The sequence below is a fragment of the Paralichthys olivaceus genome, chromosome 17 (genome assembly GCF_024713975.1).
Source record: "Paralichthys olivaceus isolate ysfri-2021 chromosome 17, ASM2471397v2, whole genome shotgun sequence".
In the NCBI taxonomy this organism is placed as follows: Eukaryota; Metazoa; Chordata; class Actinopteri; order Pleuronectiformes; family Paralichthyidae; genus Paralichthys; species Paralichthys olivaceus.
This window is the reverse complement of record NC_091109.1, coordinates 2,792,304-2,819,446: the sequence shown is the minus strand read 5'-3', so window position 1 is coordinate 2,819,446 and position 27,143 is coordinate 2,792,304. Positions and strand designations below refer to the sequence as shown.

The 27,143-nt window shown below is 41.5% G+C and overlaps 1 protein-coding gene across 2 annotated transcripts in view; it reads right to left on the bottom strand.

The window, feature by feature from the left end:
• plxdc2b (plexin domain containing 2b) overlaps nt 1-27,143 on the bottom strand; it is a 70,185-nt gene that overhangs the window by 12,004 nt on the left and 31,038 nt on the right. For both annotated transcript variants that reach the window (XM_020087791.2, XM_020087792.2), the window contains exons 3-9: nt 20,785-20,931; nt 18,290-18,359; nt 11,410-11,532; nt 7,301-7,419; nt 6,060-6,159; nt 1,728-1,823; nt 1,472-1,553 (exon numbers count right to left, since the gene is read on the bottom strand). In XM_020087791.2, the coding sequence (XP_019943350.1) occupies nt 1,472-1,553; nt 1,728-1,823; nt 6,060-6,159; nt 7,301-7,419; nt 11,410-11,532; nt 18,290-18,359; nt 20,785-20,931 (737 nt within the window). The remainder of the gene's footprint in view (nt 1-1,471; nt 1,554-1,727; nt 1,824-6,059; nt 6,160-7,300; nt 7,420-11,409; nt 11,533-18,289; nt 18,360-20,784; nt 20,932-27,143) is intronic.

Here is a 27,143-nt window from a genome sequence, read left to right as displayed (position 1 = left end):
TTCAGCCACGCTTTATTGACCTGCCTGAACACGGGCTGCACACATCAGCCTCAGCTAACTGACTTAGCCCAGAGCTTATCATGAGAGGGGCGGCGTGCACTTCACCGAGAGAAGTTCATTAAGGCTGTTCTCTTAAAATGTCAGCGGCTTTCATTAACCCGTCGCCAACGAGGCCGCCACTGTTTTTAATTAGCACGCGTTTAAAGCGTGTTTGGCTCTTTCAAAGGAAGTGGCTGAAGGATACAAAGGGCAGAGTAACACTGAACAGTCAGATATTAACACAGTTAGAAAACTAATTAAAATGAAGCTTAATGAGATCAGTGCCACAGGCATGCGGCATCTCACCACTGAGTCCGTAACACGCTGCGAGGAAAAACACTTCCTCGTGTCGCTGCACTGTAAATGAGTTTGTCTCCGTCAAAGGAAAAAATAAATGAAACATGCCGAGCAGCAGAAAAGTCAAACTTAAATCCCTCAAAAACAAAACAAATCTCTACGGACAGCGCAGAGGAGCCGCTCATGTCTCCAGTCAACCACATTACGGGCGGAATAAATGATGAGTCCAAAATATAAAAGCGGCAGATTAATATTTGATGCATGAGCGACATACAAAGACAAGCCATGGTGGCTGCCCCCGAGTCAGACTGAACCCCCCCCCCAACAACAAGAAGAACAAAACATTCCAAGTGATGCAGGCGAGACATTTATCAGGACAGTGAACGTCTGTTGGCTCGTGAGGTGAGACTTTCTCAACTTGTGCGGATGATAACACAACTCTGCCAGCTCTCCATAAATTATTCTCCTTCCCCCTCCTTTTTTTTTTTTTTTTTAAACTTTCCTCGTCGACAAAACAGAACCAATGGCGGTCTCACATTTCAGCTGTCAGGAAATTCTGGGGAGGAACACTAACACTTCTATTGCAGCACAAATATTTGCTGTTGTTTGAAGTGCAGGGAGACGGGAGGGACGAGATCAAAAGGAGACCAGAGGTCGACAGAACGGGTGTGAATTGAATGAAAGTTAGAATAAGCTGCTGCAGAGCTGAAAACATTCAATACTTTACATTTTCTGACTGAGTATATACAGTTATTGTGATGCTAACAGAGGAAAACAATAACTTTGCCTTTGTCCATCAACAACACACAAAACAACCAAAAATGAATTTTTCATCCTCATACTGTTTGCATGAGATGTCTGCAAACCAGCAGGGAGTTGTTTTCTTTGAGAGTATGCAAACACACATAAAATTAAAGTATTTCTTTTTTACTGCCCACTTGGTTCAGTGTCCAAAACTCTCTGAATCTATCCGATTGCCTCGTTTTCTCTGGTTCAGGTGTCAAACTGACGCACATTTCTGACACGTCACTGACTAAATCAATCCATTAAAGAAATAATATGCACATCCATGAATAATGACTACAGTTGAGAGAATGTGTTGGTGTATACAAATAAAAGCGTCTGCATATCGAACCTGTTGAGGCGATGACACCAGCTGCAGTTGAAGTTGACCTGTGAGGAGATGCAGGAGCTACAGCTGGTGAACTGGAGACAGGCTGGAGAGAGAGAGAGAGAAGCAAACCAGGTCAGATCTCAGTCCAACATCCAAACTAACAAACAGCTCAGAATCTGTTCGCTGGCAGAGTCTCATTGATCGAGGAACACTAAGGTGCCTCTACTGTGGACAGTGTTATGACTGCACCAAAGCTGTTCCAATAAATTCTCCTTACTGGGTAAAGGCATCATTTCTACGGCGGTAGAATTAGTGATCTTCGTCTTCGTCAGCTCCACGCGGTGGTACTCGTAGATCGTCCTCCTCCTCACGTCTGTGTTTTGGAGGGAGTGAGGAGACAGAGTGAGAGATTGAACAAACCGTCACAAATCTTCCAGCCAGAGATAAAAACTGGGACAAGTGGTCCCTGAAGAAAGAGGGAAGTGAGCGGGAGGCAGAATCGGGTCAGGAGGGATGCCACCACAGCACTTTATTTCTCCCCTCGCTTTGTGCCTGAGTGTCGGCCAACAACTTGGCAATGGACAGTAGCAATTTCCCCTGGGAGCTGATATCAATCACACACTGCTGAAGGGCTATACCCTCCCAGTCATCTATAACAGCAAGTCATCAGCCATGGTGAGATGGACCGATTGATTAGATATATCATTGACTCTCATGGCGCTCTGGCCCTCGTATGGGCCTGTGTAAAAGGGGCTGCTTTCTTTTGCTAGCGATGCATCCTCTATATCATCGGTGGAAAATGAAAAAATGAAATATATCCTTTGTTACAAGAATGCATTTCAGTGCATCCACTCTTCCAGTGCATAGTATTTGAACAGATGTGGTAAGTGCTCTGTGCTGTTCATATACTGGTTAATCACCAGTGTAATTAGAGTTTTATGTGACTCTCGAGGCAGAAGCTCCAGGCATGAATCAGTAAATCTTTAAAGTTGCATAATGACAATTCTCTTGAAATTCAATATTCACCAATTTTGCCATTTGGTGAAATGGTTCTAAAGTTAAAGGAATAGTTTGGCGAACAAGAATATCAACAACACTCTTTCCATTAAATACGAACGTAAAGATTAACTTAGCTTTGCATATAGACCCAGCCTGGCTGTTTACTAAAAAGCTCCAACACATTATATCTTGCATGTTTAATCTGTGAAACTGCTGAGGCATAAAAATAAAAAGTTTGAGTATTAGAAGGCGTATTTGTTGGATGTTATGCTGAGCTAAGATGTGGTATCAGTCCTTATATATTCTTGGCAAGGAGGAGAATAATAATATTTTCCAAAATGTCAAATTACTCCTTTTACATTATACCGTGCTACCTTTTTTTTTTTGCCTGATTCTGGCTTGGGAAGTGTTGACCAAGCTGGCTACAGTGTAGTGCTTCTCATATGATAGGATGTTCTTCCCCCTGCAAACCTGCTGGGTTTGATTACACACAGGACAAGTGATCAAAGCGGACGATGTGAGCCAGCTCGGTCTAACCTCAGAAACAGACCACCCTTCCATTCCCGCGTCTCCTCCCCTGGTGACTGACTTCCTCTCGCCTCTAGCGAAGGGATTATCAGGTGCCTAATGACACGGTGGGTGCCAGAGGAAGGTCAGTTCCTCCGCCTGGGGCTGTTGAGCTGTTGTGTGAGCAGACAACTCTGGTTGGTAGGTTGGAAGGAAGCTGCGAATCAGATCAATTAAAGCCCAGTCCTCAGTCGCAACGTAAAAACGGCTAATGAGGATTAACAGTAGCTACCTTCCACCGGTACTATTGAACATCTGCAAATGTGTGTCGTCGTTTGCACACAAGAGGGTCAGACAGATCAGCAATAAAGGAGTGTTGCATAAATGTTTCTGAGATTCAATCACAATAACAGGCTGCATTTTATTGCATGGAAATCAGTGGAAGCGTGTCAGAAGACTGAGGGGAAAACTGATGGTGGAATAATGGCAGGCTCACATTCACGTCTCATCTGACAGCACTCTGTGTCACAAATATTTCAACATGTTCACATCGACTTCATGACCACACTCTTGGTAAACTAAAGTATATTAAATCACAATCTTTCTGCTTAAGTAGTGGTAATAAGAGTCATATTGTAAAATTAACAGTTTAGGCATATTCCTGGGAATCAAGATTATTATTCCCGATACAGGCAAGAAGGTATGAAAAAGGATGAAGGTGGTTTCAGTTTCAATTCTGGACTAACTCCCTGTGACTGATAATGTATAATAAGCCTTGGGAAAGTAAATTAAAGCCTGTCTCTTCACAAGTTATTGTACCTGACCTGTTAATTACACACCTCGGACATGAATTATCATTTTACTGGATAGACTGGGGGTCTCCTCTGACTGGAGGTTGTGTAAAATGTTTTATTTCAGCTTTTAATAAAAGGGTCAAACAAATGTCCCTCTGGCTGCCGCGGTTGTTACGTGTAGATTAAACACTTTTCATGGTAGAAGGAGAATAAACTTCTTCCTACAAGAAAATGAAGCCAAAATATCCCAGATGTGGGTGACACCATCTTGCACTTATAAAATAATTTGGAGCCAGAGTCTGCAGTGATCAGTGTGGAGACACTGTATCAATCCTACTGATAAATGTGACAGGGTGACCTTTACTGCAGCTTGCCACCAAGAGGGGAAAGAGGTGATTTACCTTCACTTGGGGAGCTGTCATGTCGCCCATCAGTCACTGATGACACAACTGTCCTGTCTATGATATCCACGAACCTACCTTTGCAACATGGCAGAATTTTAACATTTTACTGTCCCTCTATTTCTACAACACTGACCTTAACCCTCCTACAGACGGACCTCTGTGGTTGTGCCTGTGGTGAATCGAACAGCAATGTCATCCTTCTCCTTCATGAAAACTGCTGATTCTTGCTTTCTAAAGGTTAGTCCCCATTCATCTATGAGTACCCTCCCTTTTGCCTCAATATGATGATTATCGTGATGAAAAACCTCTGATCTAACTTGCCACATCCTTCAACCTTCTCCACAGGCTCTTCCTGCACAGCTAGGACACACATCAAGACCTCTGGACTGAGACACATTATGCAGATGTTGCGAGAGTCCAGCATTAGTCAGTTACCAAGCAATCTTCACAAATGTCCACACTTTATTAGTTTAATGTGACACATAAACGAGGGCAAAACTAGTATTGCATTAACTGGAGGTTCAGTTTCTACAATTAGATCTGTTTCCAAACAGGTGTTAAGTGTATTTACCAGAATCAGCTTTATCTTTTCAGATGTATTATCAGAGCAATTTAAAAAAAGATCTCAGGCTGAATCTGCTTCCATTCTGGATTTCCAAGCAGCTGTACGCACTAGTTTCATCACGCTGTGTCAGAGGCTTCAGATGCAACTTGGTTTATGAAGTCTACAGGGGAACAGCGCAAACAGGTTCAGTACAAAAATCTGTCAGTGCCAAGGACATCTTCCTAAAAAGAGGTTTAGCAGAAAAAGCCAAAAAACAAACTCGCAGTCAGCTATCGCTCCAAATAATTCACAGTAATTTGTTGTTTTACTTGTAAAAACAGACTCAAACTAAACAAAAAATCCCATTACAAATAAGATAAAGATGCCATGAAGGACAAAAAGGCCTTAGTAATTAAATTTGACAAATAAATGCAATCCAGGTTTGAAAAGCACGTCCGAAAACAGCTTTAAATGACTGAATTAATCATATTTGACATCTCGTTATTGTGGCGAGCTTTGAATCAGAGCCCATGAAAGAAGGAGAGTCTGACTGTGGAAACAAAAGGTTTGAAGTGTTTTCTCCTTTGCTCACAGTTGCTGTAAAATTAATGGGCCAGAATTGCAGTAAGTCAAAAGTAAATAGTAGAGGCAGATCTGAAGCTGAGCCCACAGCTCTGCCCACTGCCTGCTGAGAGAGAGAGGGGGGGGGGGGGGCAGTGCCGCAGAAAAGGTGGTGACAGTTGGAAATAAAGCAAAAAAGACGAGACTGAACTCAGAGCTACCAGACAGTTTAAAGTAAACACAAAGATGATGCAGGCAGTTACCTTAATGACTTGGGAACCTTTTAATCATTGGCTGGAAAACTAAATGGATGAGTTCTTAATGCAACTTTACACAACTTTGTGCAACATTAGAAATGCAATGTTTCGTAATGTGACACAAAGTAATGCAACATAACTGAACGTTTGCCCCTGATGCCTCAATTTTCTTTATATCATCACATTTTCTTAGTTGTGTTTTAGAAACCAATTTATAATCAATTTATGAATGTCAAAGTTAGTTTTATTATTTTGGTTGGGGTTTGACATGAATATAATTATTATATAGTTTTTTTTATATATAGCTGTAATAGTAGCTTGCTAGCTTCCACATTGCAAGAAAAAGCTACACAGAAATCAATGAATTGTTCTTATTTCTTTCTTTTAATTGTAACTTGAAATGAGAAATCCAAAACAGACCTATGGTGGCTGAGCTGTGAGTGGACAATTCAATTTTCAAAACATTTGCATGTAGATCCATTGAGATTTTTTTCTTAAAGTAAATAAAGTAGCAAAAGCTAAAGAACCATGTTTGAGACTCACTGGGGATCTGTTGGATCTTATGGACGACCACAAAGGCATCAGACAGGCCCACCTTCACCGGGTGATTGACAGAGCTGATCTGTGACACCTCAATGGGGATCTGAAATAAAAGAGAGGAAAAATCAATTCCGAGACGATGTGTCTGGGACAGGCCGAAAAACAGAAACAGGCCAGTCTGACGGCACAGAGAATTCACTTCTATCTCCCATAGGAATCTGCTGAGGCGTAATGCAACTTTCAATAAGCACATGGTATGGTTTGGTGCACAGAATAAACATTTCAGATTTGTGAGGGCTGACGTATCGGAGCGTAAACAGAGGCCATGACATTTATGCTGCATTCAAGTTAAAGCATATTTGCATCTGTTGTGTTGTTTGTACACATCACTGGGTTAAAACACACAAAAGTACAGTGACTCAGGGATAAAAAGGGTAAAGTGAGATGACGGTATTGAACGAGCCGTATAATCAAGGATGATGTAAAACCAGTATTTGCAGTAGTCAGGCTGCTTTTTCTCAGAGCAATAATAGAAACGTAATAAAATATTTATTTGAAAAACTAATTCAGCAGCAGATCAGCATTTCAAATAAAATAATGGCTTTCATGATGGGAACTGCCTGAGAAAATAAGACTTAATGCTCCTAATGCTTGATTTGGTTCTAATAACAGAATTATACAATTGTCTATTCATTTCAAACTTTAAAAAAATGCGTCATAAAGGCTTGAATGAAGAAATGGAGGCAATGAAAAGTATAATTAATAGCAATGATGCATTTTTTTAAAAGTTTGAAATGAATAGACACTTGTATAATGCTGGTATTAGAACCAAATCAAGCATTAGGAGCAGCATTAGGAGCAGCATTAGGAGCATTAAGTCTTATTTTCTCAGGCAGTGCCCATCATGAAAGCCATTATTTTGTCAGTATAACAACCAGAGGGAAAAGAAGTGAAAATGTGGCCCCGATATTTTTAATGGTTGAGACACGGGGCTGTCGTCAGTGTTTGAAATTACAAAGGTATTTTTGAAAAGTCTGACAGAGTTAGAGAGAGAAACCAAACTGATTGTTAGATCTGTGTGAAAGATATTTTCTCCTCATGTGCTAAGCAGGTTTTAATAAGGTTACTTTCAAATTTGAGCGTGCAGTTGTTTTATTGTAACGTAGGCGTTTAATGAATTTCGCTAGAAACGACTTTGATTCTCCCAAGATGTTTTTGTCAGTTTTTTGAAACGAGTCACTGACCTCTTTGTATGCAAACACGATCCTGCCGGTGTTGTGCAGCGTGGCCTGGAAGGTGAAACTCCCCAGGTGGTAGTTGTCCTGTAGGTGAACATGATCCCACTGCACCACCAGAGCAGTACCTACAATCAGACAAAAATAAACCCACAGAGTTTATTCCCACATGTGGGACAACACAGAATCACAGATCAGAGGACAACACAGTCGTCATTAAAAGCCACTGTCATACTTTTTATTTGAAAACACAGACTTGTCTTTAAAACACTAACTCTGCGTTCTCTGCTCACTGTGGGTGTGAGCTGATTGTCACGGATATTAAAACAAATCCACTGGAACAGAGAGAAAGAATAATTAAAACTGAAACTTTGGACCAAACCAAATCAAGACCTGGTGGAGGTTACTGTGATAGATTATGCAGCTTAAACAGTTTTTTAAACTGAGCAAGAGCAGGTTCATGACCAGTCATGTTACAGCACAATGAGGACATTTCTAATTAACCAAGTAAATTAAAGCAGGGCGGCAAATTAAAGGTCAGTTCAACCAAATTACAGCATCAAATGTCCAATTAAAGCTCAACCTACTGGAAACATGGACACTTTGACGTAACCGGTCTAAGAAGAACTGGCTAAAACTGACAGAAACCATCTTTGAGAATTAATTATTTAAACATGACTTTGTAGCTTTGGTCCATGTCACATGTAACAAGGAAGGGGCGGGGCTTATGACTTCTACTGCAGCCAGCCAGCAGGAGGTGATGACGACCATCTGGCTTCACTTTTGTCATCCATCTTTACATACAGTCTGTGCTCTGGTGGTGACTAGTCATGCATATACAGTGCGTTTGGAAAGAATTCAGATCCATAATGTTGCAGCCTTGAGCTAAAAGGAAAAGTATTTTCTTTCCCTGAAATATGAAATTGAAGTTGTGCCCCGCCTCTCAACCAGTTTCAGCTGGAATTGGTTCGAACGGATGGACGAATGAAAACACAATTTAGAAATGAATCTCAATCAAATTGAAGTGAATGGAATCCAACACAAATACTCAACAGCCTTTTATTGGCAAACTACAATTGGCTATTTATTAGTGGATCAATAAATGATCAAACTGCTGAACTTTTAGAATAAAGGCCTAGATAGAGAATATCCCTTGTATGTTCTACCACACTTATTAATGAGCAACTTACTGGAACACAATTATGAAAACCAAAAACCAAAACCCTCCATAATATTAAATCCTACTTGACCACATCAAGTCAAATGATCTTCAGGTGGTGCCTTCATATTGGGGACGAACTAAATTAGTACCAGACTCACGCAGCCTTCGTCTCTACCGGCAGACTGCAGGCCTCACATTACTCTTAACATTACTTTGATTAACTGACGAGAAACTATCGACGTGAACCCCCCCCCCCCTCAGAGTTACACGTTTGGCTGCGCTCCAGGGCAGCAAAGGTTTGTTAACACAACTAATCAATTTTTCCGTCACAAAACCAGAGCTCTTCCAACCAAAGTAAAGACGAGAATTCAGCTTCTCTGCTGCCAATTTGGAGAGCAGGGGCGTCCGCTCGCACAGGAAAACCATAATAAATTACATGTGGTGTGTATAAAGGGGCTCTGGCACCGGAGATGCATGTTTCATGTGTTAAAGGAGGACGTTAAGTCAAGTCAGGGTCTGATCCTGCACTGATATGAAATACCTAATATTAACGCAACTTGGCAAAGACGCTCCGTTTTGCATGTTTGGATGGGAAATGGGAAAAAAAGGCTTTGTCATGCAAAGGCAGTGAGAATCACCAAGAGGACAGAGCGCTAAATTGCTGCTAACTTATGGCACAGTGCGTTCGCTCAGTCAGCAGTTAAGCCTGGTAGAAGCCTGTTAAAAATGCATTGAGTTCATGAGGGGAGGCGGCCGAGCTATCTGGGGCTTCTAGACTAAAAATACAGTGTGAGAGGAGGCGTGGGGGGGGAGCACACACTGGCCTTGTTTCTAATTCCATTTACAAGCTCAACACTTCGTACGAACTGAAAAAAAAACAAATCCTGCATATTATGCCAGCACACCCTCTGCCTGGTCGAGAAACTTTTGTCAAGTTTTAATGTGGTTTACGTCGCATTTATTTCATTTTCCTCATATCATCTTTAATTTCCCCTCCATCAGAGCGGCTAAATGGAATTCAGCCATTATCAATTTGACCATTTACTGTTGTGTTCCTGCTGTGACATGACAAAGTGTCTCCAGGGAAAAACGTTTATTGGTAGTTTTCACCGTATTAAGTCAGACTTCAGTGCGTTTGATTCTTCAGGGCCAAACCCAGACACATGCAACACGTAACATTTTCTTAATGTTATAAAACCTATCCCATCTAAAACCACGTGGAATTCATCAGTGAATAATGTCTCTATGAAAAGAAGTTGTGTTAAAATCTCAAACATGTTCTACTGCATGTACGTGGTATTTTTACCACAGCACTGTCACAAGATCCCACTCCCGACAACAGTCACGTTCACAGTCTGTCAGGTGTCGGAACACTTCACCAACTTATCACACACGAATTTTAGTATACGAGAGAGAGAAAGACTCCTCCCGACCAAACCACACGTTCTTTATTTAGCAGATTCTAATTAACAAAAGACAACAGCGTTCCATTTTTGAGAAAATTTAGCGTCTGACAACAAAGCTTCACACCGTCACTGTGATGTTTCACACGTCTCCCACGACCCTGTTTGTGCCACGAGAACAAACAAGACATCTTGGCTGTGAACGCCTCATCAAACTGACGGAAAGCGGGACTGACTCTCTCATAACACAACAAACCAGGCAGCTCTTACGCTGTATTGGCAGGACGTAGACAGATGGACAGTGTGTTGAGGTGCGGGGCCTCGGCCGAGAATCGATCGGCTGCCAGTTTGGTTGAACTCTGATTAGCTCGACTGCAGAAGGTCACGCAGTTGGTCTGTCACTCTGCCGCAGAGCGATAGGAAGGCAGTGACTGACTTGATGGATAACAACCATCGCAAAAAAACAAAACAAAGGTGCGCAGGGTGTGGAAGGGTGTTGGTATATTTTCAAATGAGTAACTACTGTTTGGAGCAAAGTTACAAAGGTCTCAGACTCAGTCGTATAAATCAAGCAATGACAAATGTCTCCTCTTTTGCAAATGAACATTTAAGACAACTTATGAGTCAGAAGTGAAACAATAAACAATGTAACAATAAATATCTTAAGGTTTTGCAATTAACTATTCAACTAATTCAACTGTTTTCTTTACACTATAATTATTTTGTGTGAACTTGAGTTCCTCAATTTTGATTTATATCTCATACTGTTACTCATTTTGATATGATAAAATTTCTGTAAAATCATTTATGAAATTCTTAATGGATAAAATAACAGTCAACTTTCTTCATTACACTGATGCAGTCCAACATATAAACACAAGTATTTTCTACAGCTGTTTTTAGCTCCTAGCGAAAGCAGGATTTGCCGAGGGGGAACACCTGCAGCCCGACAGCCACCCCAGGGTGCTGATTAACTTGCTTCAGTTTCTGAAAACATGCTAGATAACACCAGCAGCGGGGCACTTTGGTGTTCTACAGCCTCGAGCCATGCAGTGTGTCAAGAGAAGCTAATCACGTCCATGGTTTGATGATACAAAAAGTGTGTGTTGACAATCTCAGAGCAGGTTTAAGGATGGTGATGCAAAATACAAGAAAGAGTCAAACACACAGACAGAGAGTGCAACAGCGTGATTCACATCAGCCTCTGTGGGACAAACTAAAAAATCTATTTTGTGTGACTGTTTATCAATTGATGTAGACTCCGGGTGCAGAAAGTGAAGCCAATGCGGAAGTACCTAAACCTGTGTTCTCTCTATTGACCAGCAGGTTGCAAACAGAAGTCAGTTTCTATAGAGAAAATAACAAAGTCATGTTCATGGTCTCAGTCACCAGTGTCAAGTCTTCTTTAATACAGAATGATGTTCATTGAGTAAATGATGGTCCCATTTAGAGCAAAATAGACCATAAGGCATATTTAGGTATGGATTACATGTGATTGACAGCTAGCATCCAAAGCGTGCAGTTCGCAGGTGTAGGTGTCAAAATGCTCTTACCGTTGTCAAAGTAGATGACGGTAGAGTTTCTGGAGACACTCGGGTCAAAGTTGGCCATGAGGGGAGCGATGTACTGTGTAGCCGTCAGCATACGATGGACCACATCACCCGTATAGATGAAACCTGCAGGAGGAAGAAGAAAACAACTTTCTTTACTCTTCAGAGTTTCAGGTAGATGCTCTTAAACTCTTGAAACACCGAAATATAATGCGCTATGCATCACTTTTAGTGTTGTACATGCCTTGATAGAGTGTTTTCAGATGGATTCACCCTTTGGGCAACTCATAAAAACAAACATCAATCTTCCTCTCCTCCATTACTACCTCTCCTCCTACAATAAACCTGTTATCTGATACAGTATCCTTCAGGAAGACGACAAGCCCTCCGGTCCAGCCAAAGTTAAAAACTAATTAACCCACAACAATCGCTTCTTTCTCCGTGTCTGGCCCCGTGCCGCAGGCTGCCTCAGATACAGCAACACCGATTAATTAGCACTAATATCGTCCATCATTAACAGAAGGACAAATCTGAGGGGCTTTAAAAGAAGATGCTGTAAACCAAGTGAGCAGTTAAATATCATCATGGAGATATAACACCGACTCGCTCTCCGTCTACCTGTGTCCTCCTTTCCCCTCTAGTGTGTTTTTACTCAACTTCATCCATCACAGATGTTAATAGGAGTGACTAATCGTCACGACAACAAAAACAGATTATGTTAACTCTTACAATTTATGCGTCCCTCCAGCGAGCCACAAATAAATGTCTCCACTGAGATGGACGTGCTCAGTCAACACAAACCAGAGCTGCATCATTTAGCGGCCTGTAACCGTGGTTATTAATGGTCTAGGGGGTAAATGCTCACCATTCATCAGGAGGGAACGGTCTTTGCATCAAGAATCTGCTCTGATAACAGAATCCAGCAGCGTCTTAATTTCCCTACTGACAACAAAGTTTAGCAAAGTCAGCTGCTAGTTGAAGATTAATTCAAGGCAGAGGTTTTTTTCTTACTCTGACTTTCCATTGATGGATAAATATTCAACAGCGAACCTGACATGAGGTTTCAAAGTGTTTTATTCTGAACTCAGGCATTTAAGTGAATATCATCTCTTTAATGACATTTACCTTTTGAAAAACTTTTTCTTGCAACAAACAAGACTAAATTTGTCTCATTGAAAGTCATGTATGCTGTGTGATGTGATGTTTAAACATGTGATGTTTAAACATTTAAGACTGGTTAAAATCTTATAGCCGATCTACAAATATACGATGCAGCTACAGCTGGAATCGGTTTTTTTGACCCGGGAATGTCGAAGAGTATCAATATTAAAATGTGAGAGTGGGAAATTATAAAATGTTTTAGCATACATGCATAATTAACTGAATATTTAAATTTGATACCAAAAACCCTGTTCGCTGAGCACAGAACACTGGAAACAAAACAGAAATAAAATAATGATGGACGCATGGATGGATAATAAAACACTTACATTTGTGATTACATTTTCAGGTTGTGATGCTAATTTAAACTAACTGGCTGCTGCTTCATATTTACTTCATATTCATCTTCTCCTCCTTGTATTGCAGGTTCAATAAAAGTCTGAGAAATCGTTTTTGTGTGAAGTTTAAGATTAAAACAATATATGAAGTGGCTTTCTGGGGCATATAGAAAGAAAAAACAAACCTGCTGACAAAGAAGAGGATTTTTTGGGGGATAAATTGAGGCCAGACCGATAAATCCCCATTTCATGTCACCATGTCTTCTCATACAGTGGGCAGGCTATAAAAACACATCTATCACTTAGGAAACTAGGAGCAGGGCAAAGCATGAGGGCAATCAATCTTCCCTCAAAGACCTCCCTGCTCTGAATTACCTCTATATGGAACTCTGTCTGTCACACACACACAAACACAACACACACACACACACAGTTTTATTCAGTTGTGTGAAGACCTCAGAGTAGAGAGCTCTACCTGGATTAGGAGCGAACAAGCTAAAGGATACAGTGCTGAAGGGCTGAATGAGTGGGGTAACCATGGTTACATGTAGTTATCCCTTCCAGAAATCAGAAAAACGCTTCTGGAAATGCTGAATGTTTTTGGTTGAAAGAGGCTCAAGGTCCAATTATGATAAAGTGCATGGGCCTCATACATCAGTGGCATCAGTGTAGGAAAAATTAAGTTGTGTGAACATGACTGCAACTTACTTTTACTTTAGTTATATGTTGAATTAGTTCAGTATTTGTGGGATGACTCTAAAACATTTTTAGTCCATAGATATTGAACATTTTTGAAATAATATGTAATATAAAATTACAAGGTGACATCTGCAAATTGCTGGTTTGACAACTTCCACCTTTCGTTCATAAACTACAATTTATGACTGTGCACTCACCTAATCTGACACGGGGATATTTTTTATCACGCAAAAAAGTCCTCCAGCAGGGGAACGCTCAGGGTTTAATGGGCAGTTTAGGAGCCACTTTACATCAGACAGAAACATATTCCCTGTGTTACATGATGGTGAATGAATGTAAAGAAGTCACAACTTAAAGAGGCAGGTCTGTTGAGTCTACACACACGAAATTCAAGACACACAAACACTGCAGTGCACTTTACGGTCGTATGCTGCAACGACACTTTTAGATCCTTTATCCGATTGTGCTGGGACACAAACAACTTCCTCCAAATCGGCCTCTATACATTCCATCTCATCTCATATTTACTCAACGGCCGCTCTGGCACAGTTTTATCTCTCAATTGCTTTCTCTCTGTTTCGCCCACGTCAGTCGTTCTCCTTTCACTTTCACCGTCTTTATCTTCCGTCCCATCGAAACACACACACACACACACACACACACAGTCTGGACACGCTCACAATCCCCTGTGTGCTGCCTCTGCTCTCCACCAGCAATCTCCTGAAAACACAATGCGACTTATCCAACAGAAAATTAAACAGCCTCTCAATACACTAAAGAGGTGAGGGCCCCGAGGTTTCTCAGTGGAGAGGCTATTCATTCATTATTGTGCTCAATACAGAGGTAATTCATTCACTCACAGGAGAGGGACACTGGACGGAAGAAGAGAGGGAGAACGCTGGGGGGAAAACAGATGTGTGAGGAGACAGGACACGGACAAGAGAGACGAAACAATGGAGAAGAGTCTGAGGTAGAGAAAGAGAAAGAGTTCGTATGAAGGTGGGACGAGACGGATAATTCTTTCTCTGACAGGCATGTTTACATGTGCCGCGGTCCAAAAGTGCAGGGGCGAGCATGTCCAAGAAAAACATGAGTGGGAATTAACAGTCCCACTCGACTTAAGCTTTGCTTTATTGGACGTTGTGTTTAGAGAACGTCTTTGTTTCTTCAGACTGAGCTGTGTTTAATCTACGGGATATTCTCTGTTTATCACAGATGTTCTGAGGTTCAGGAGGAGTCAGGCCAGATTTTCACAAACACACACAGCCATGTTTTATTTGGTCTTTTAAAAAAGACTGTATAAAGATGGACGACATGATGGCGCCCCAGGAGTGAAGCCGAAGTCTCTGCATAGTAAGCCATGAGCCACACCTCCTCCAGGTTAGTGGATGGAACCAAGTACATAAATAAAACATTCTCAAAGATGGTTTCCATCATTTTAGTTCTTATAACACTGATGTATAGCATTTAATTCAGGATCCTTTGACTTCATTTCTGGATAGAAAGTCGACATCTTTTAAAAATTAAGCAAAATGGTTTCTACATTGGGTGATTTTTGATGAAGAGTGAATTAAATCTGATTGAAACAAAACATCAGCCACATCTTTGAGAGGTGTTTAATATGTCAAAGATTTTTTGGGGGGCTTAATATTTAAAATTGGCAGTGAAGCCAGAAAGCTAAATAACATATCCTATGGAAATGGCTCTCACCTCATATCTATGAGTCACAGCTCTGCCTCCAACAAATGATGTTCACGCACTACAAACACATTCTGGGGGAAATGTAATTGCTTGGATTATGTTCACAGAAAGCTAAATCGCGTGCTTTGTTTTCACACCACACACAACTTGTCGAGAGGCGGTCAGGGTGATGGGCGGCTCTTTGACGCTGGAGAGACTCGGCCGTTTGAATCCTGAAAACACGTCTGAGTCTGTGTGTGTTTTGGTTCATGCAACAAAAACATCGGTTCAGGAGTGATTGAGGTTTTAGTTTCATTATAAAGATGTGAACAAATGTCTTAAATATCTTTAACCAAGAAGATCTTTCCTCAACTTGAATCAAGTGCAGCGAGAGCTCAACACATTAATACAAAAGTATATTATGCTTTTTCATTTAGACATTTGAAACTGGGCCAATATTCTCAGAGAAGTTTCAGGTGTCGTCACATTTCAGTAGAAACTTATAATTTCTTACTTGCCTGTCACAGGTGGCACATTTCTCTGAGCTATGAGCACCTTAACCAAAGAGTGATGTTCTCTTCTCTGGTAGTTTCAATTAAATAGTGTTTAAAGGCCTAAAGTGGAAAAACTGTCCAATATTTCACCACAAAGAGCCACAATCTGAGAAAATGCTGAAATAATGAAGATGATTTGTAAAGCTGAGACGTTTCCTGTTTTATCAATTGTCTCCAGATCTGTCTGATTTGTCCTCAGGGATTCTAGGAGCTTTGGTCCTATGGAATAAACGAGGATAAAGACAGATAATCTCTGGGGAATGAGGAGCAGTCTGACCCCATTTCCTTTCTTGTGCTCCTCTACATTTCTGCTTCACATGTTCTTATTTGGTAACTTACTTTTCCTGAGAAACCATTTTTTAATATGATCTGATAAACATGTACCGTTTGTTGATGTTGTGAGTGTAAAGTGTGACAGCTGGCTATGTAAACCGAATACCACAGCTGGACAGCCAGCTGCACAGCTGGCAGTGATCCGATCATATTTCTTCACGGGCCGTACACGCAGAGACCTTCACACATTCTTAGGCGTGAACCAGACTCTCCGCGTGACCACAAACAACCCGTCCACTCTCTGCACGACCTGCGGTGCATTGACAGTCACTGATAACCCAGGAAAACTGCTGTAATGTGCCGTCAACACTTTATACAGAATATTCCCTGTGTTGACATTATCCATTTATTCTCAACACATTCTCAGAGACATTTCTAATGTTTTCCGTCTCTTTTATTTATCGGCGGAGCTTCTAAGCAGCTGTAGTCTATTGAACCGACTTTGTAAAGTGATGTGTCAGTAGTGTTCAGGCACTGATGTCTGCCACAGTGTCGCTTTTAACACTACAACAGGAGCAGGGCTGCATCTAATGATTGTTTTTATCATTGATCAACTTACTTACTTGTAGAAGTAAGTGTCTTAATGCTTAGTCAGTAAAAAGCCCTGAAGCCTGCACACAGTTTGTTTAAATGTGTAGAAACAACCAAAAAATTCCTGAAAATGAAGACGTGCAGATTTACAGAATGTACAATCCATAAAAAAAGACTTCAACCTTAAATGTTTGACATGGCTGCGTGCCAACCCCATCGTGTCGGCCGCATCGTTAATGTGTTTGAGGATTGGCTGCTTTACTGCTCCGAAACTTAACTGTGGCTCGGAAACATAAATAAATAAATGTAATTATAACTGGCACACTCCGTTAAGACATTATCTCCTCCTGCAGAGTTTCAGCGTAGGTAGTGAGAAGAGAAATATTTGCTGAAGTAAAAACAGTGAGTCGCTGACAGCAATTTAAGTGGAGGGAAAAGATGGTACAGTGGGGAGGAGGAGGAGCTGCTCGTGATAGTCCCTGAAATGGAGGGATGGGAGGGACGGCGTCTCGGAGACAAAACCCCAGAGGCCTGCAAGACGCAGATATCTGCCTCCTCCTCGGCCCGGCCTTGCCCCTCCATCTCTGTCTGGAGGAATGCAAATTCACATTATCTCCCCTGTGCTCATCGCATCTGCGCCCGTCCATTCCTCCTCACCATCCTCCAGAACGATTCTGAAGCCACCTCAACTTTGCCCGTGATGGAGGATCAAGACGGAAAATGAGACGTGATGATAATGATGATAAGAGACTCCTCATTATTCCAGTGGCAGTTAAACACAGCATCTCTGAAATAGCTGGGAAAGAGCAGAGCTTTAGTCTTTGATGTGATAATAGCCGGTTGGGGTGTTGTGGTTTCGCTGTCAAGACTCAAGTGGAAAATTGTTTTGCACACTCTGGCAGACACGTCTGCTGAGTCACATGTCTAACCCGCACACACACATCCTCCGATACCCCCGCCCTCTTATCCGCGTCTATCAGGGTGTGCGGGACCACTTGGCAGAGGGACGACGGTTTCCAGTCCAAACCCATCGGTCTGGTTTCTCCTCCAGTTAATTCTTGTGTGGAGCTGCTGACTTTTTTGGGAGTGCCTTATTTTATTTTTTTTAATCCCCACGTCTGTGTCCCGTGGAGGTGAGAGATGTAAATGATCTTGTATCAGGCTGAAGGTTTGGCTGGCAGAGAGGTGCTGGTGGGTTTGTTCTGTGGTTTGCGCCAGACGAGGCTTTTCAACCCAGAGTCTTCTGATTTTGTTTCCCAGAAACAACATCCAAAGAAATAAATCTTTTTATTTGGTCCTGTTCAGTATTCTGTGGCGAGATCTCTTTGTACAGCGGCCACGCCACACTCACAGGTACACACACACACACACACACACAAATATGTGCACCACACACATTTTCTTCTCCATTTCATAAATGCCCCTGCACTCCAGACTCATTTTATAAATCTCACCACACCCCCTCCCCTAAACCCTGCAGCAATAAAAACGGTCTGTGTCTAATATGCCAAGCACATACTGCATATCCAATAATAACACTAATAACTACTATTGAGACAGCGGAGTCCAAGAACAGTGTTCACTTACCACCAGTTGCCACGGTGATCTCACGCAGGAAATGTCCATAAAAAGGGAAATCGAAGGACAGATTGACTCTCTGTGAGGGGGAAAAGCAGACAGATGACCCCGGTCAGAGAGACGGAGGAAAGAGGAGGATCAGAGGAGAGACACTTCTCATCTTCAGAAAACAAAACACACAAGAGGATTTAGATAAGAAGGAAAATGTGGAGATAAAACACAGATGTACCGAGTGTGATGGAATCATTAACAGACTTTAAAACCCTTCACCTTTAGCTTTATTATCATCATCCTCAGGAAATTTACTTTGCAGGTATTAAAGATGCAGACCACTGGAATACGCTGTTGAAAATATTCAGCAACTATCGATATTCCAAGGATATCTTGTAATAAATATTACATTTTCAGTGGGTAAACATCTAAATTATTTCATCTTCATTAATGTTGAGTCAAGTTTCTATACCCACTCATGGGAAAATACATGTTTATATAAAATCTGTACATTTCTATTTAATGGAAGTCAGTTTTTACCCAGGAAAAGGAAACAATTGATGAAACTTTAGAATTAAAAATCAAATTGAAAATGAAATACTAAGTTGAAGTTATGTAGAACATTGTCCTACTTGTCAGTGGGGATGCACTTGTGTACTAAAAACTGCATGAAAATCTAAGTACATAGGTAAATACTAAATAAATAAAGACAGTAAACGGTCAACTGGGGCAAATAGGAATATATGTGTAGTTTTTCATTTCTTGATGATGGTGCTACAGCTAAAGGCAGTAGGGCTAAAACTACTAATGTTAAAGTTTTGACTCATTGTGACATCTCATATTTCTTTTAGCTTGACATATTATATAATATATTTACAGACTTGACGAGTCACCATTCCGTGTAATTGAGACACAAGACATTTATTCCTCATCATTGTCCTCTTCTTGTTAAGTGAGACACATGATGTTTCAGTCTCAGAAATATGTTTGAGATTCAACACATGATAAAATGGACTGTAAGACACTACGTTATTATTTAAATTACTCTAACAACAGTCTGTTCATGTTCATCACCACAAACAATGACTTATGTCTTCATTATTTTATCTGTACAGAATCGTCCCGCTGCCAGAAAACGTCATGGAGATGGACAGCCTACAGTAAACACGGAGCCATTATACGTTATCCTAGATTATGCAGAGGGGAGTAATCCTGTGGCAAACCGCAGTGAATCTCCTCGACTATAGAGCCAATCCAGAGCTTAAACTTTGGCAGAGTCCTGTGATGAAGCTGACCTCTGCGGCTGTGTTTTGTTTTACAGCCTCACCGGCCAATTTCACAGTGTCGGGGGCCAAAGCCCGGGCAGAGCCAGGGAGGAGCGCCGAGGAGTTTTTTAAGCAGTTTCTCAGGACTTTAACTGCCACAATAATAAACTATTTGTTTAAAAGCGTTGGTCTGCTGACACGGTGGGTGAATTTCAGCACAGATGTTTTTCAACTTCTTGCACTGCAATCCTGCAACGACATTTCCAAACTCCTCCTATTGACCCTGACTTTGGCTGGTCATTGAATTGGGAAATTCACTTTTTTGATTTGGATTTTTTCAGATTAAGCCCAAAGTCAGAGAAACCTCCCACATTTCTCCGAGACTATTTGGAGGAAAAGCTTCTCCTCTCGGGGCCCGGGACGTTCTGTGGCTAAAAAGAATAGCTTGGCTCACATTGTTCAGTTCAATCCATCACGACACGACTGAAGGTGGAGGAGCAGAATGCACAATGTGGAACTCTATCCCATCTCCTCGCCAGCTATTGTTCACCCTGGGTGCTTTCTCTCTTTTTTTTCCTCCAGAGTCTGTAAGTGCCCTGCTGCCTGTCTCCTCCATCAGCCCGCTGCTGCTGCTGCTGCTGCTGCTGCTGCTGCTGCCTCATGTGACTTCATCAGTATTCCCCTCACATGGCTCACCTGCTCATGCTGAGGAGAGATTTTAAACTTCACTGCAGCACAGGGGCTTTTAAACTGTTTAGGAATACTTTGACGTATCTCCCTCTTGTTATATTGCTGTTGTTGGTTTTATCTTTCTTTTTAATCTTCGAGCCCACATCACCGACTGATCCAACCGGCTCGTGAGTTCCAGTAGCTTATCACTGATCTGATTGGCGTCATGATGCATGTATGAGTTTGTGCTTGTGTTTGAGAGGAGCAGGTTGTACTGTGGATGGGAACAAATAAAATGAAACCAGTAACAGCCTGGCTGTAGATTTTTGTGCGGGGTACATTTGCATGACATTGATCACATCCACACAGAGCTGGAAAATGGCTTTAGAGTCCCATCTCAATTGTTTTCCAATGTTTCTCATTTGTTATTGTTATTGGCCCTTAGATTGTGACTTTTGGATACTTTAGTGAGTGGAAATTCAAAGTTTTTTAATTTGACAATGTCCACGGAGTTCATGACACAAATACTCAAGTCTTAGTTCAGTAAGTAAATCTCTTGTTGTAAGTTTGTCCACTTACCGCTGCTTGTCTGTGTGTGTTGGACAGAATGCCGTGGATCTTCACTTTCTCCTTGTCCATGTGGTCAACGTCTACCCACAAGTCCTTGCTCATTGCCTCCGACGGCCCGTACGTTTTGGATGAGTAGTAGTTGTGATCTGTGTCCTCCTGTAAAAGACGACAAACAGAATGCAGAGGGACGTGATTGAGGACAGAGTGGATGCTGCTGTGAGTCTGTTGCCTCACTGTGCTGTACACAGTGTATAGACCATAAACAAATATTCATGAGGTGACATCCTGCATCTTAATGTTCCACTAAGCTGCTTTAAGCCAAAATCAAACTCAAAGCTACAATTATTTAAATTTAACACAGACGTGGTGTTGAAAGTCAGTAACATAGTGTTTCTCGAACAAATTAATCAGATGAAACAACAATACGTTTCATTTGCAGTTTTTTCTTTATCCTTTTATTGAACTCTATGGTTTTAATTAGCGCACAGGAAGAGGTTTTAACGTCTACTAATCAAATTTTGAAAAGAAAAAAAACAAGAAGCCCATCAACTTCCTCCTCTGTAAAAAAAAGCCCGAGCAGACAGCAGAGTCAGCAGAGTTTTTATAACAGAAACATTGGTGGACTTTATGAGCCACGTGGGAGACGCCTGTCTGCTTTTATGTTTCTTGCACAGAATGAGAGGAAGAAGAAATGCTTGTGTCCTCGGCCTCTTATTGCTCGTCTCCCTCTGGGTCTAATGAGACACCTTACAGCTGAGGCTTTTATCTAAAACATTGTTAAAGTTAATGTTTTGCTGGGTGGGCAGCATACAGACCGTACAGCCGGGGAAGTAAACACTACGTCTGGCTGTGATCTCGCTAATAGGATGCTTTGATATCCCGCATTATTCTGAGCGACAGCACTTTGCATGTCAAAAGGCCACGAGACAAGCGTTAATTAAAGTACAATCCTTCTCCGCTCGGTTTGTTTTGCTCAAGAGATTCATATTTCCCTCTGAGAGGTAAAATCTAACACCTCCGCTCGCTATTCAGCCTGGGAAATAAAACAGAGAGATCGAGTTTCAGGCTTAGCGGAGCCTCTGAGGGACGGATAGGCATCAAAATCCCAAATGGGATTCAGCCATGTAGGTGGTGTTACATTGATTCATTTGTAGATTTAAACAAACATTGCCAGGAGCCTTTCAGCGCAGATTTAAGTGCAGACAAATCGTGTCAGGGCAAACCTTACTCAGCACATTACTTTCAGCAAAGAAAACAACGGAGCTTGTAAAAAAGAAAAAGAAAGACAGAAATGCAAGGCTGCCTTCTAATCAGCACAAGCTGCTTTTGGTCGTGTGGAGAAGGATGGAGGGAGATGCAGGCTCCTCGGAGGTGAGAGGGGCCAGCTGGCACTTCCTTCACCTCGAGGGGATGAGGGGGAGATGGGCAGGGCGCCATCGTCCAGCTGGGTGGAGGTGGACATGAAGCTGTCTCACACACACACAAATACACACAGAGAGGTTTGGTGGGAGGTCGTGAGATCTCTTTGGATCAGGTGCTGCAAAATTTGTGCTTGATGTTGATGTATGAAAACACACAGATTTGAAACAGCTCTGATTAAAACATTTTAAAAAGGCACAGAGGACACAGAGATTTATAAATGGATAGAATTCATTTTAAATTAAACTTGCACTCAAATCCCAATAACTTTTATTCTGTTAACCTACACGATACTTTAATACCAACACTAAAATGGTGGACTGAGCTCGCCTGGATTGAACCCCTGAATCACCGCTCACATTTGTTCTGTGAATCATATTGTAAGTTTGGCACCATGCCCATTTCAAACTGCATCTGCAGCTCTTTGGCCGTGATGCACATCTCTGTTCTGCCCGAGCATCGGTACATCCACAGCTTGATGCGCTTGGGTGAACATCAGCTGTTCCTGACGTGAAGGAACAAGTCGCTGTGACGAAAGGTAAAGGTTGGCTTTGGGTAAAAGGTTGTAAACACGGCATGAAATATACAGCATTCCATGATATCTGTCTTATTTGGAATTGAAAATAAAGCATCTATGTGTATTTTATACATTTTTAAACATGGGTTCTATGCCATTTGAAATCTTTTGAAAAAGCTTTAACAAATTTGTACCACTATGTTTTTCCTGTAATGTGTAATATCAGAAAAAGGAAATCAACCCATACATTCAAAATTCATTGCTACTGCAAACACACATTCTAATAAAAAAAATCTATTTCATAAAATCAGAGCAGCCATTTTCAGCCTATTTTTACTCTCTATTTTACTGTCTTGTAGAAATATGTCAAATGTATTTTCATTCAATATAAGATGCACACATAACTAAGGTAAGTTCAAACTCAAGGACTCTATAGGAGGAGAAGGAGAAATGCCTGAGCTGCACAGCAGCACTCAGGAGACTAGATGGACAGATGATTATGTGAAGTTAGATGAGAGAAGTATAACCCTGACACTCAGCTGCAGAGTTGAACCACTGCTTTTTCTGCATCTGTCCTTCATAAGCTCAGAGACCGGGAGAAGGAGACAAAAGTTGCTGGTGATTATGGATCATATTCCGTCTCTTGAGGACAAAAACTAACTAAAGATTTATCCAGTGTTCAAAACCCATTCCACACTTTTCACTCTCATCTCTGAGGCGTTTACTCAAGCTCCCCACCACATTAATATTACATTACACTGGGATTTGAATGCCTTGAGCCAACATGGTTTCACATCTAAATGGTTCTTTAACACAGGAGAGGTGCAAAATTAAAGGGATTTATCTCTTCGCCTATGTACAGTTATTCTGTGTGTTTTACTCATGGTGGTGTGAAGTGTGTGTTAAAGCTGCAGTCGGTGAGGTCGCCATGGGTGTGACTCACTGATGCACGTCAGGAAAATAAAGGAATATTAGACTGAAAACTTAAATCCCCCATCAACCGCAGCTATGTCTCCGCTCCTAAGAAAACAAAACTTCATGTAGGCACAAGTACTTGATCTTCAAATAAATGTTCCAATATGTTGGGATTCAGCTGCTTGTCGGCCAGCCATCATTTTCCAAATACAGGCAGGGCTATGATGTTCCATCTTCAGCTGCAACTAATATCTGCTCATCTCTTATTTATTTTCTCAGTTATTTATTTCTAAAAAGTCCGAATATTTTAGAAAATGCCCAGCAGACTTTCTCATAATACAAGGTCATGTCTTCGAATGTTGTTTTGTCCAACCAACAGCCCAAGAGACAAATACATTTATTATCACCGACCAAACCAGAGGATAAACTGAACAATATTACGGACCTGAAAAATATTTTCACCAATGGCAGTTAAAATAGTGAACATTTTTGGATCTCTCCTTAGATTTTATGACCAGAGAGCTTTAATATTCAGATGAAAAAAACATATTCCTAGATAGAAACATTTGAAAAATACAAATAAATAATATATCTTCCTGCTCCGAGGTCGTAATTCACCTCCTTAAATTGATTTACAGACCGCCTGATGATTCTGACACAAGATGTGCTTAAAATGATGTTCATGAACAAAGCTAGTCCTGCACAGTAAATCCCAAAATCACTTTGTTTGCTTGTTCAACTGAAGAAACAATTGCACACAAACATGTTGTGTGACCCACTGAGAGAAGAGTACAACCCTCCTGCTACAAGGCAACGCTCAGTCAGAGAGTTACAAACTCAACAACCTGGACACACTGAAATTTTAACAACATGAGTTCATGTGCAGAGCAGCTCTGCAGTGCAGCAGCTCCAAGAGATGGTTTGGACTCAGAGTTACAACAACATAAAGGCAGTGAGCGTCATTTCCAAACACAATGCCTGCTGGGAATCTTTTAGTAAACTTAACAAACAGAGACACAAAACAAATAAAAGGAAAAGACTCATTTGCATTCGCTGTAGGTTTGGAACACGGAGAGTGTTAAGTGTAAAAGAAGCAGTGGGAATCAAGTGAAGTAATGAAAATTAGCGAGGCGAGCAGCTCTCCCTGAAGAAATACCACGGACAAACAGGGAATGCAGCAAAGCATGTAGAACAGAAAAGAGTAGAGTGTGGCCGACCAGAAGAGAAGAGAAAGCACAACGGAATTAGACATGAAACTTCTGAAAATGGAGCAAGTTTATAAAAAACAAGTTTAACATCTGACAAGATACAACCAATAGGAGATAAATAAACTCCCTGTTTTTGTTCAGCAGAGACGCACAAAGCCATGGGAAGGTGAATATGAGAAGCAAAATGAAACGTGGCGTTACCTTGAACAACATAGTGGATTTTTCTGGGTCTCAACATTGTTGGAAACCTTTTGAATATTGTAAGTACACGAGTCAACACAATATATCACAGGTTTTGTTGTTTGATGACATTTTAATGAAGGATTGTTCCCATCTTGAGTCAATTCCTTCTACGTTTGATGCTACATGCTACATGTAACCACTAAAAAGAGCCTCCTGAGCTGTAAAGTCTCCACACATCCACGTCCAGTATCAGCTATCTGCCATAAACCACCCTCTTATTACTCCACATCAAATCAAGCTATACGAACAGCAGCAGCAGCAGGGAGATGGAGAGACCCCCCAAACACTAGTATACTGTGCTTTATTGGCAACCTGACATCCTGTCTGACATTGGTGAAATTATCAGGACAGACACTGTTGGAAAATGACACCATCAAATGTTCACATCATCTCAGAGGGAACACGAAGAGTTATGTGTCCGTCTCAGCTTCACTTGTGGCGTTTCAACACGACGCTGGATTTGACAAAGGAGCATTCCGGTGAATTTATCATCCGAGTCGCTGCCCCTGCATGTGTGTCTGTGTGGTTTTTATTTATACTCCTCATAAAAGATAAGATTTGAAATGTCGCCACCTAACAGCTGGAGCCAGCTCTAAAGTAGAGCTTCTAGAACTTGCGGTCGTAACCTCACGCCGGATCGCTTGGTATGCAGGTGGTTTCCCGCTCTGAGCAGGTGATGACACAGAAAATAGGCTGGATGTGGGGGAGTTCCAGCGATGAAAGATAAAAATACAACCCGGGACGTCCAGATCAAGTGAAACGTCTAAATATTTAAAAGGGTTATAAAGCAACGAAAAAAGTACAAAGACGTTTTTAATACTAAGAGACGGGATGTTTTTCTATTCATCCAGTGTTTCGACGATCACGTGGTGGTGCACCGATGATGAAATCTGCAGGAAATATCCTCGCAAGTATTTGAGAGGCAAACGCAGAGCAGAGCCAGGTTCAGTCTTTTAGCCATAAAACCCTGTTTAAATTTCCCATAGAACTTTGCATCTGCATCTAAACTGTGCCAAGACAATTGTTTCGTTACGACTGCCATAAGAATGAAAACTCTTCCGACTGACTTGCATACAGACACAGAGCTGTATCTAAAAGAGGCTTTAATCAAGATAACTGTTAGTACACATGAACAGAGTTCAGACTACAGCTCACTAAGGCCATGGGAAACACTGAAATAATACAATTAGAGTTTTTCACTGGCAGGAAATATGGTCGCAGATCACTAAAGCTGCAGCAGACAAAGCAGGTTGATGGGAAGCAGGTGTGCCAGGACATAACTTGTGACACACAATAACTCTTGGAATGTGTTTCCCATCACAGATTGATGATAAATGACTTTGTGGAAGCATCTGAGGGCGGATCTAGTCTTAAAGAGGGAAAACTGCTGCTCCGCTCTGCTCTCCGACCCCAACTTTAAGCTCCTTCAATAAAGAAGAGACAGACTTTGAAACCATTGAGCTCAGCGCCGGATGGAAGATTTCAGCTCGTTGTCTCTGCCGTCGGAAAATGAAGAATTTTCTTGTGTCAACAAAGTGGTGGAAGGTAAGGGAGTGAGTGTGTGTGTGTGTGTGGTTGTGTAATGTCAGGATGTCCATGCCGTGCAACAACAAATGAACATCACGATAAGGGAGGATGTGTTTGTGTGAGTGTGTGTGAGTGTCATCTTTTGTGGAATGCGTTTATGAATTAGCACAAGTGCGGTGCTGACACTTGTCTACACATAAAGGCGTGTGTGAAGTTTGAAGACGTGTGTGTGTGTTTACAGCTCATGATCAAAGCTCCCTCCCTCCTCGCTGAGAGACTGTGAACCTGAGATGATTAGAAGCCGCAGGAAAACTTAACAAGCTGTCTAAGCCCTGGTCGCCGCCATAATTTTGACTGAATTCTTCAGGAGACACAGCAAGGGACGTGGGTGATGCCTTTCATTTACATAGACGCAAACACAGGCTGAACCAAAGCATAAATCTCCAGCAGGTCCACTAACCACTCGGAACTGTAGGTCGGGTTCATTTCCTGTTCTGGTCTCTCCAAGGTCACGTTTAGGAAGATGTAGTCCCACAGAA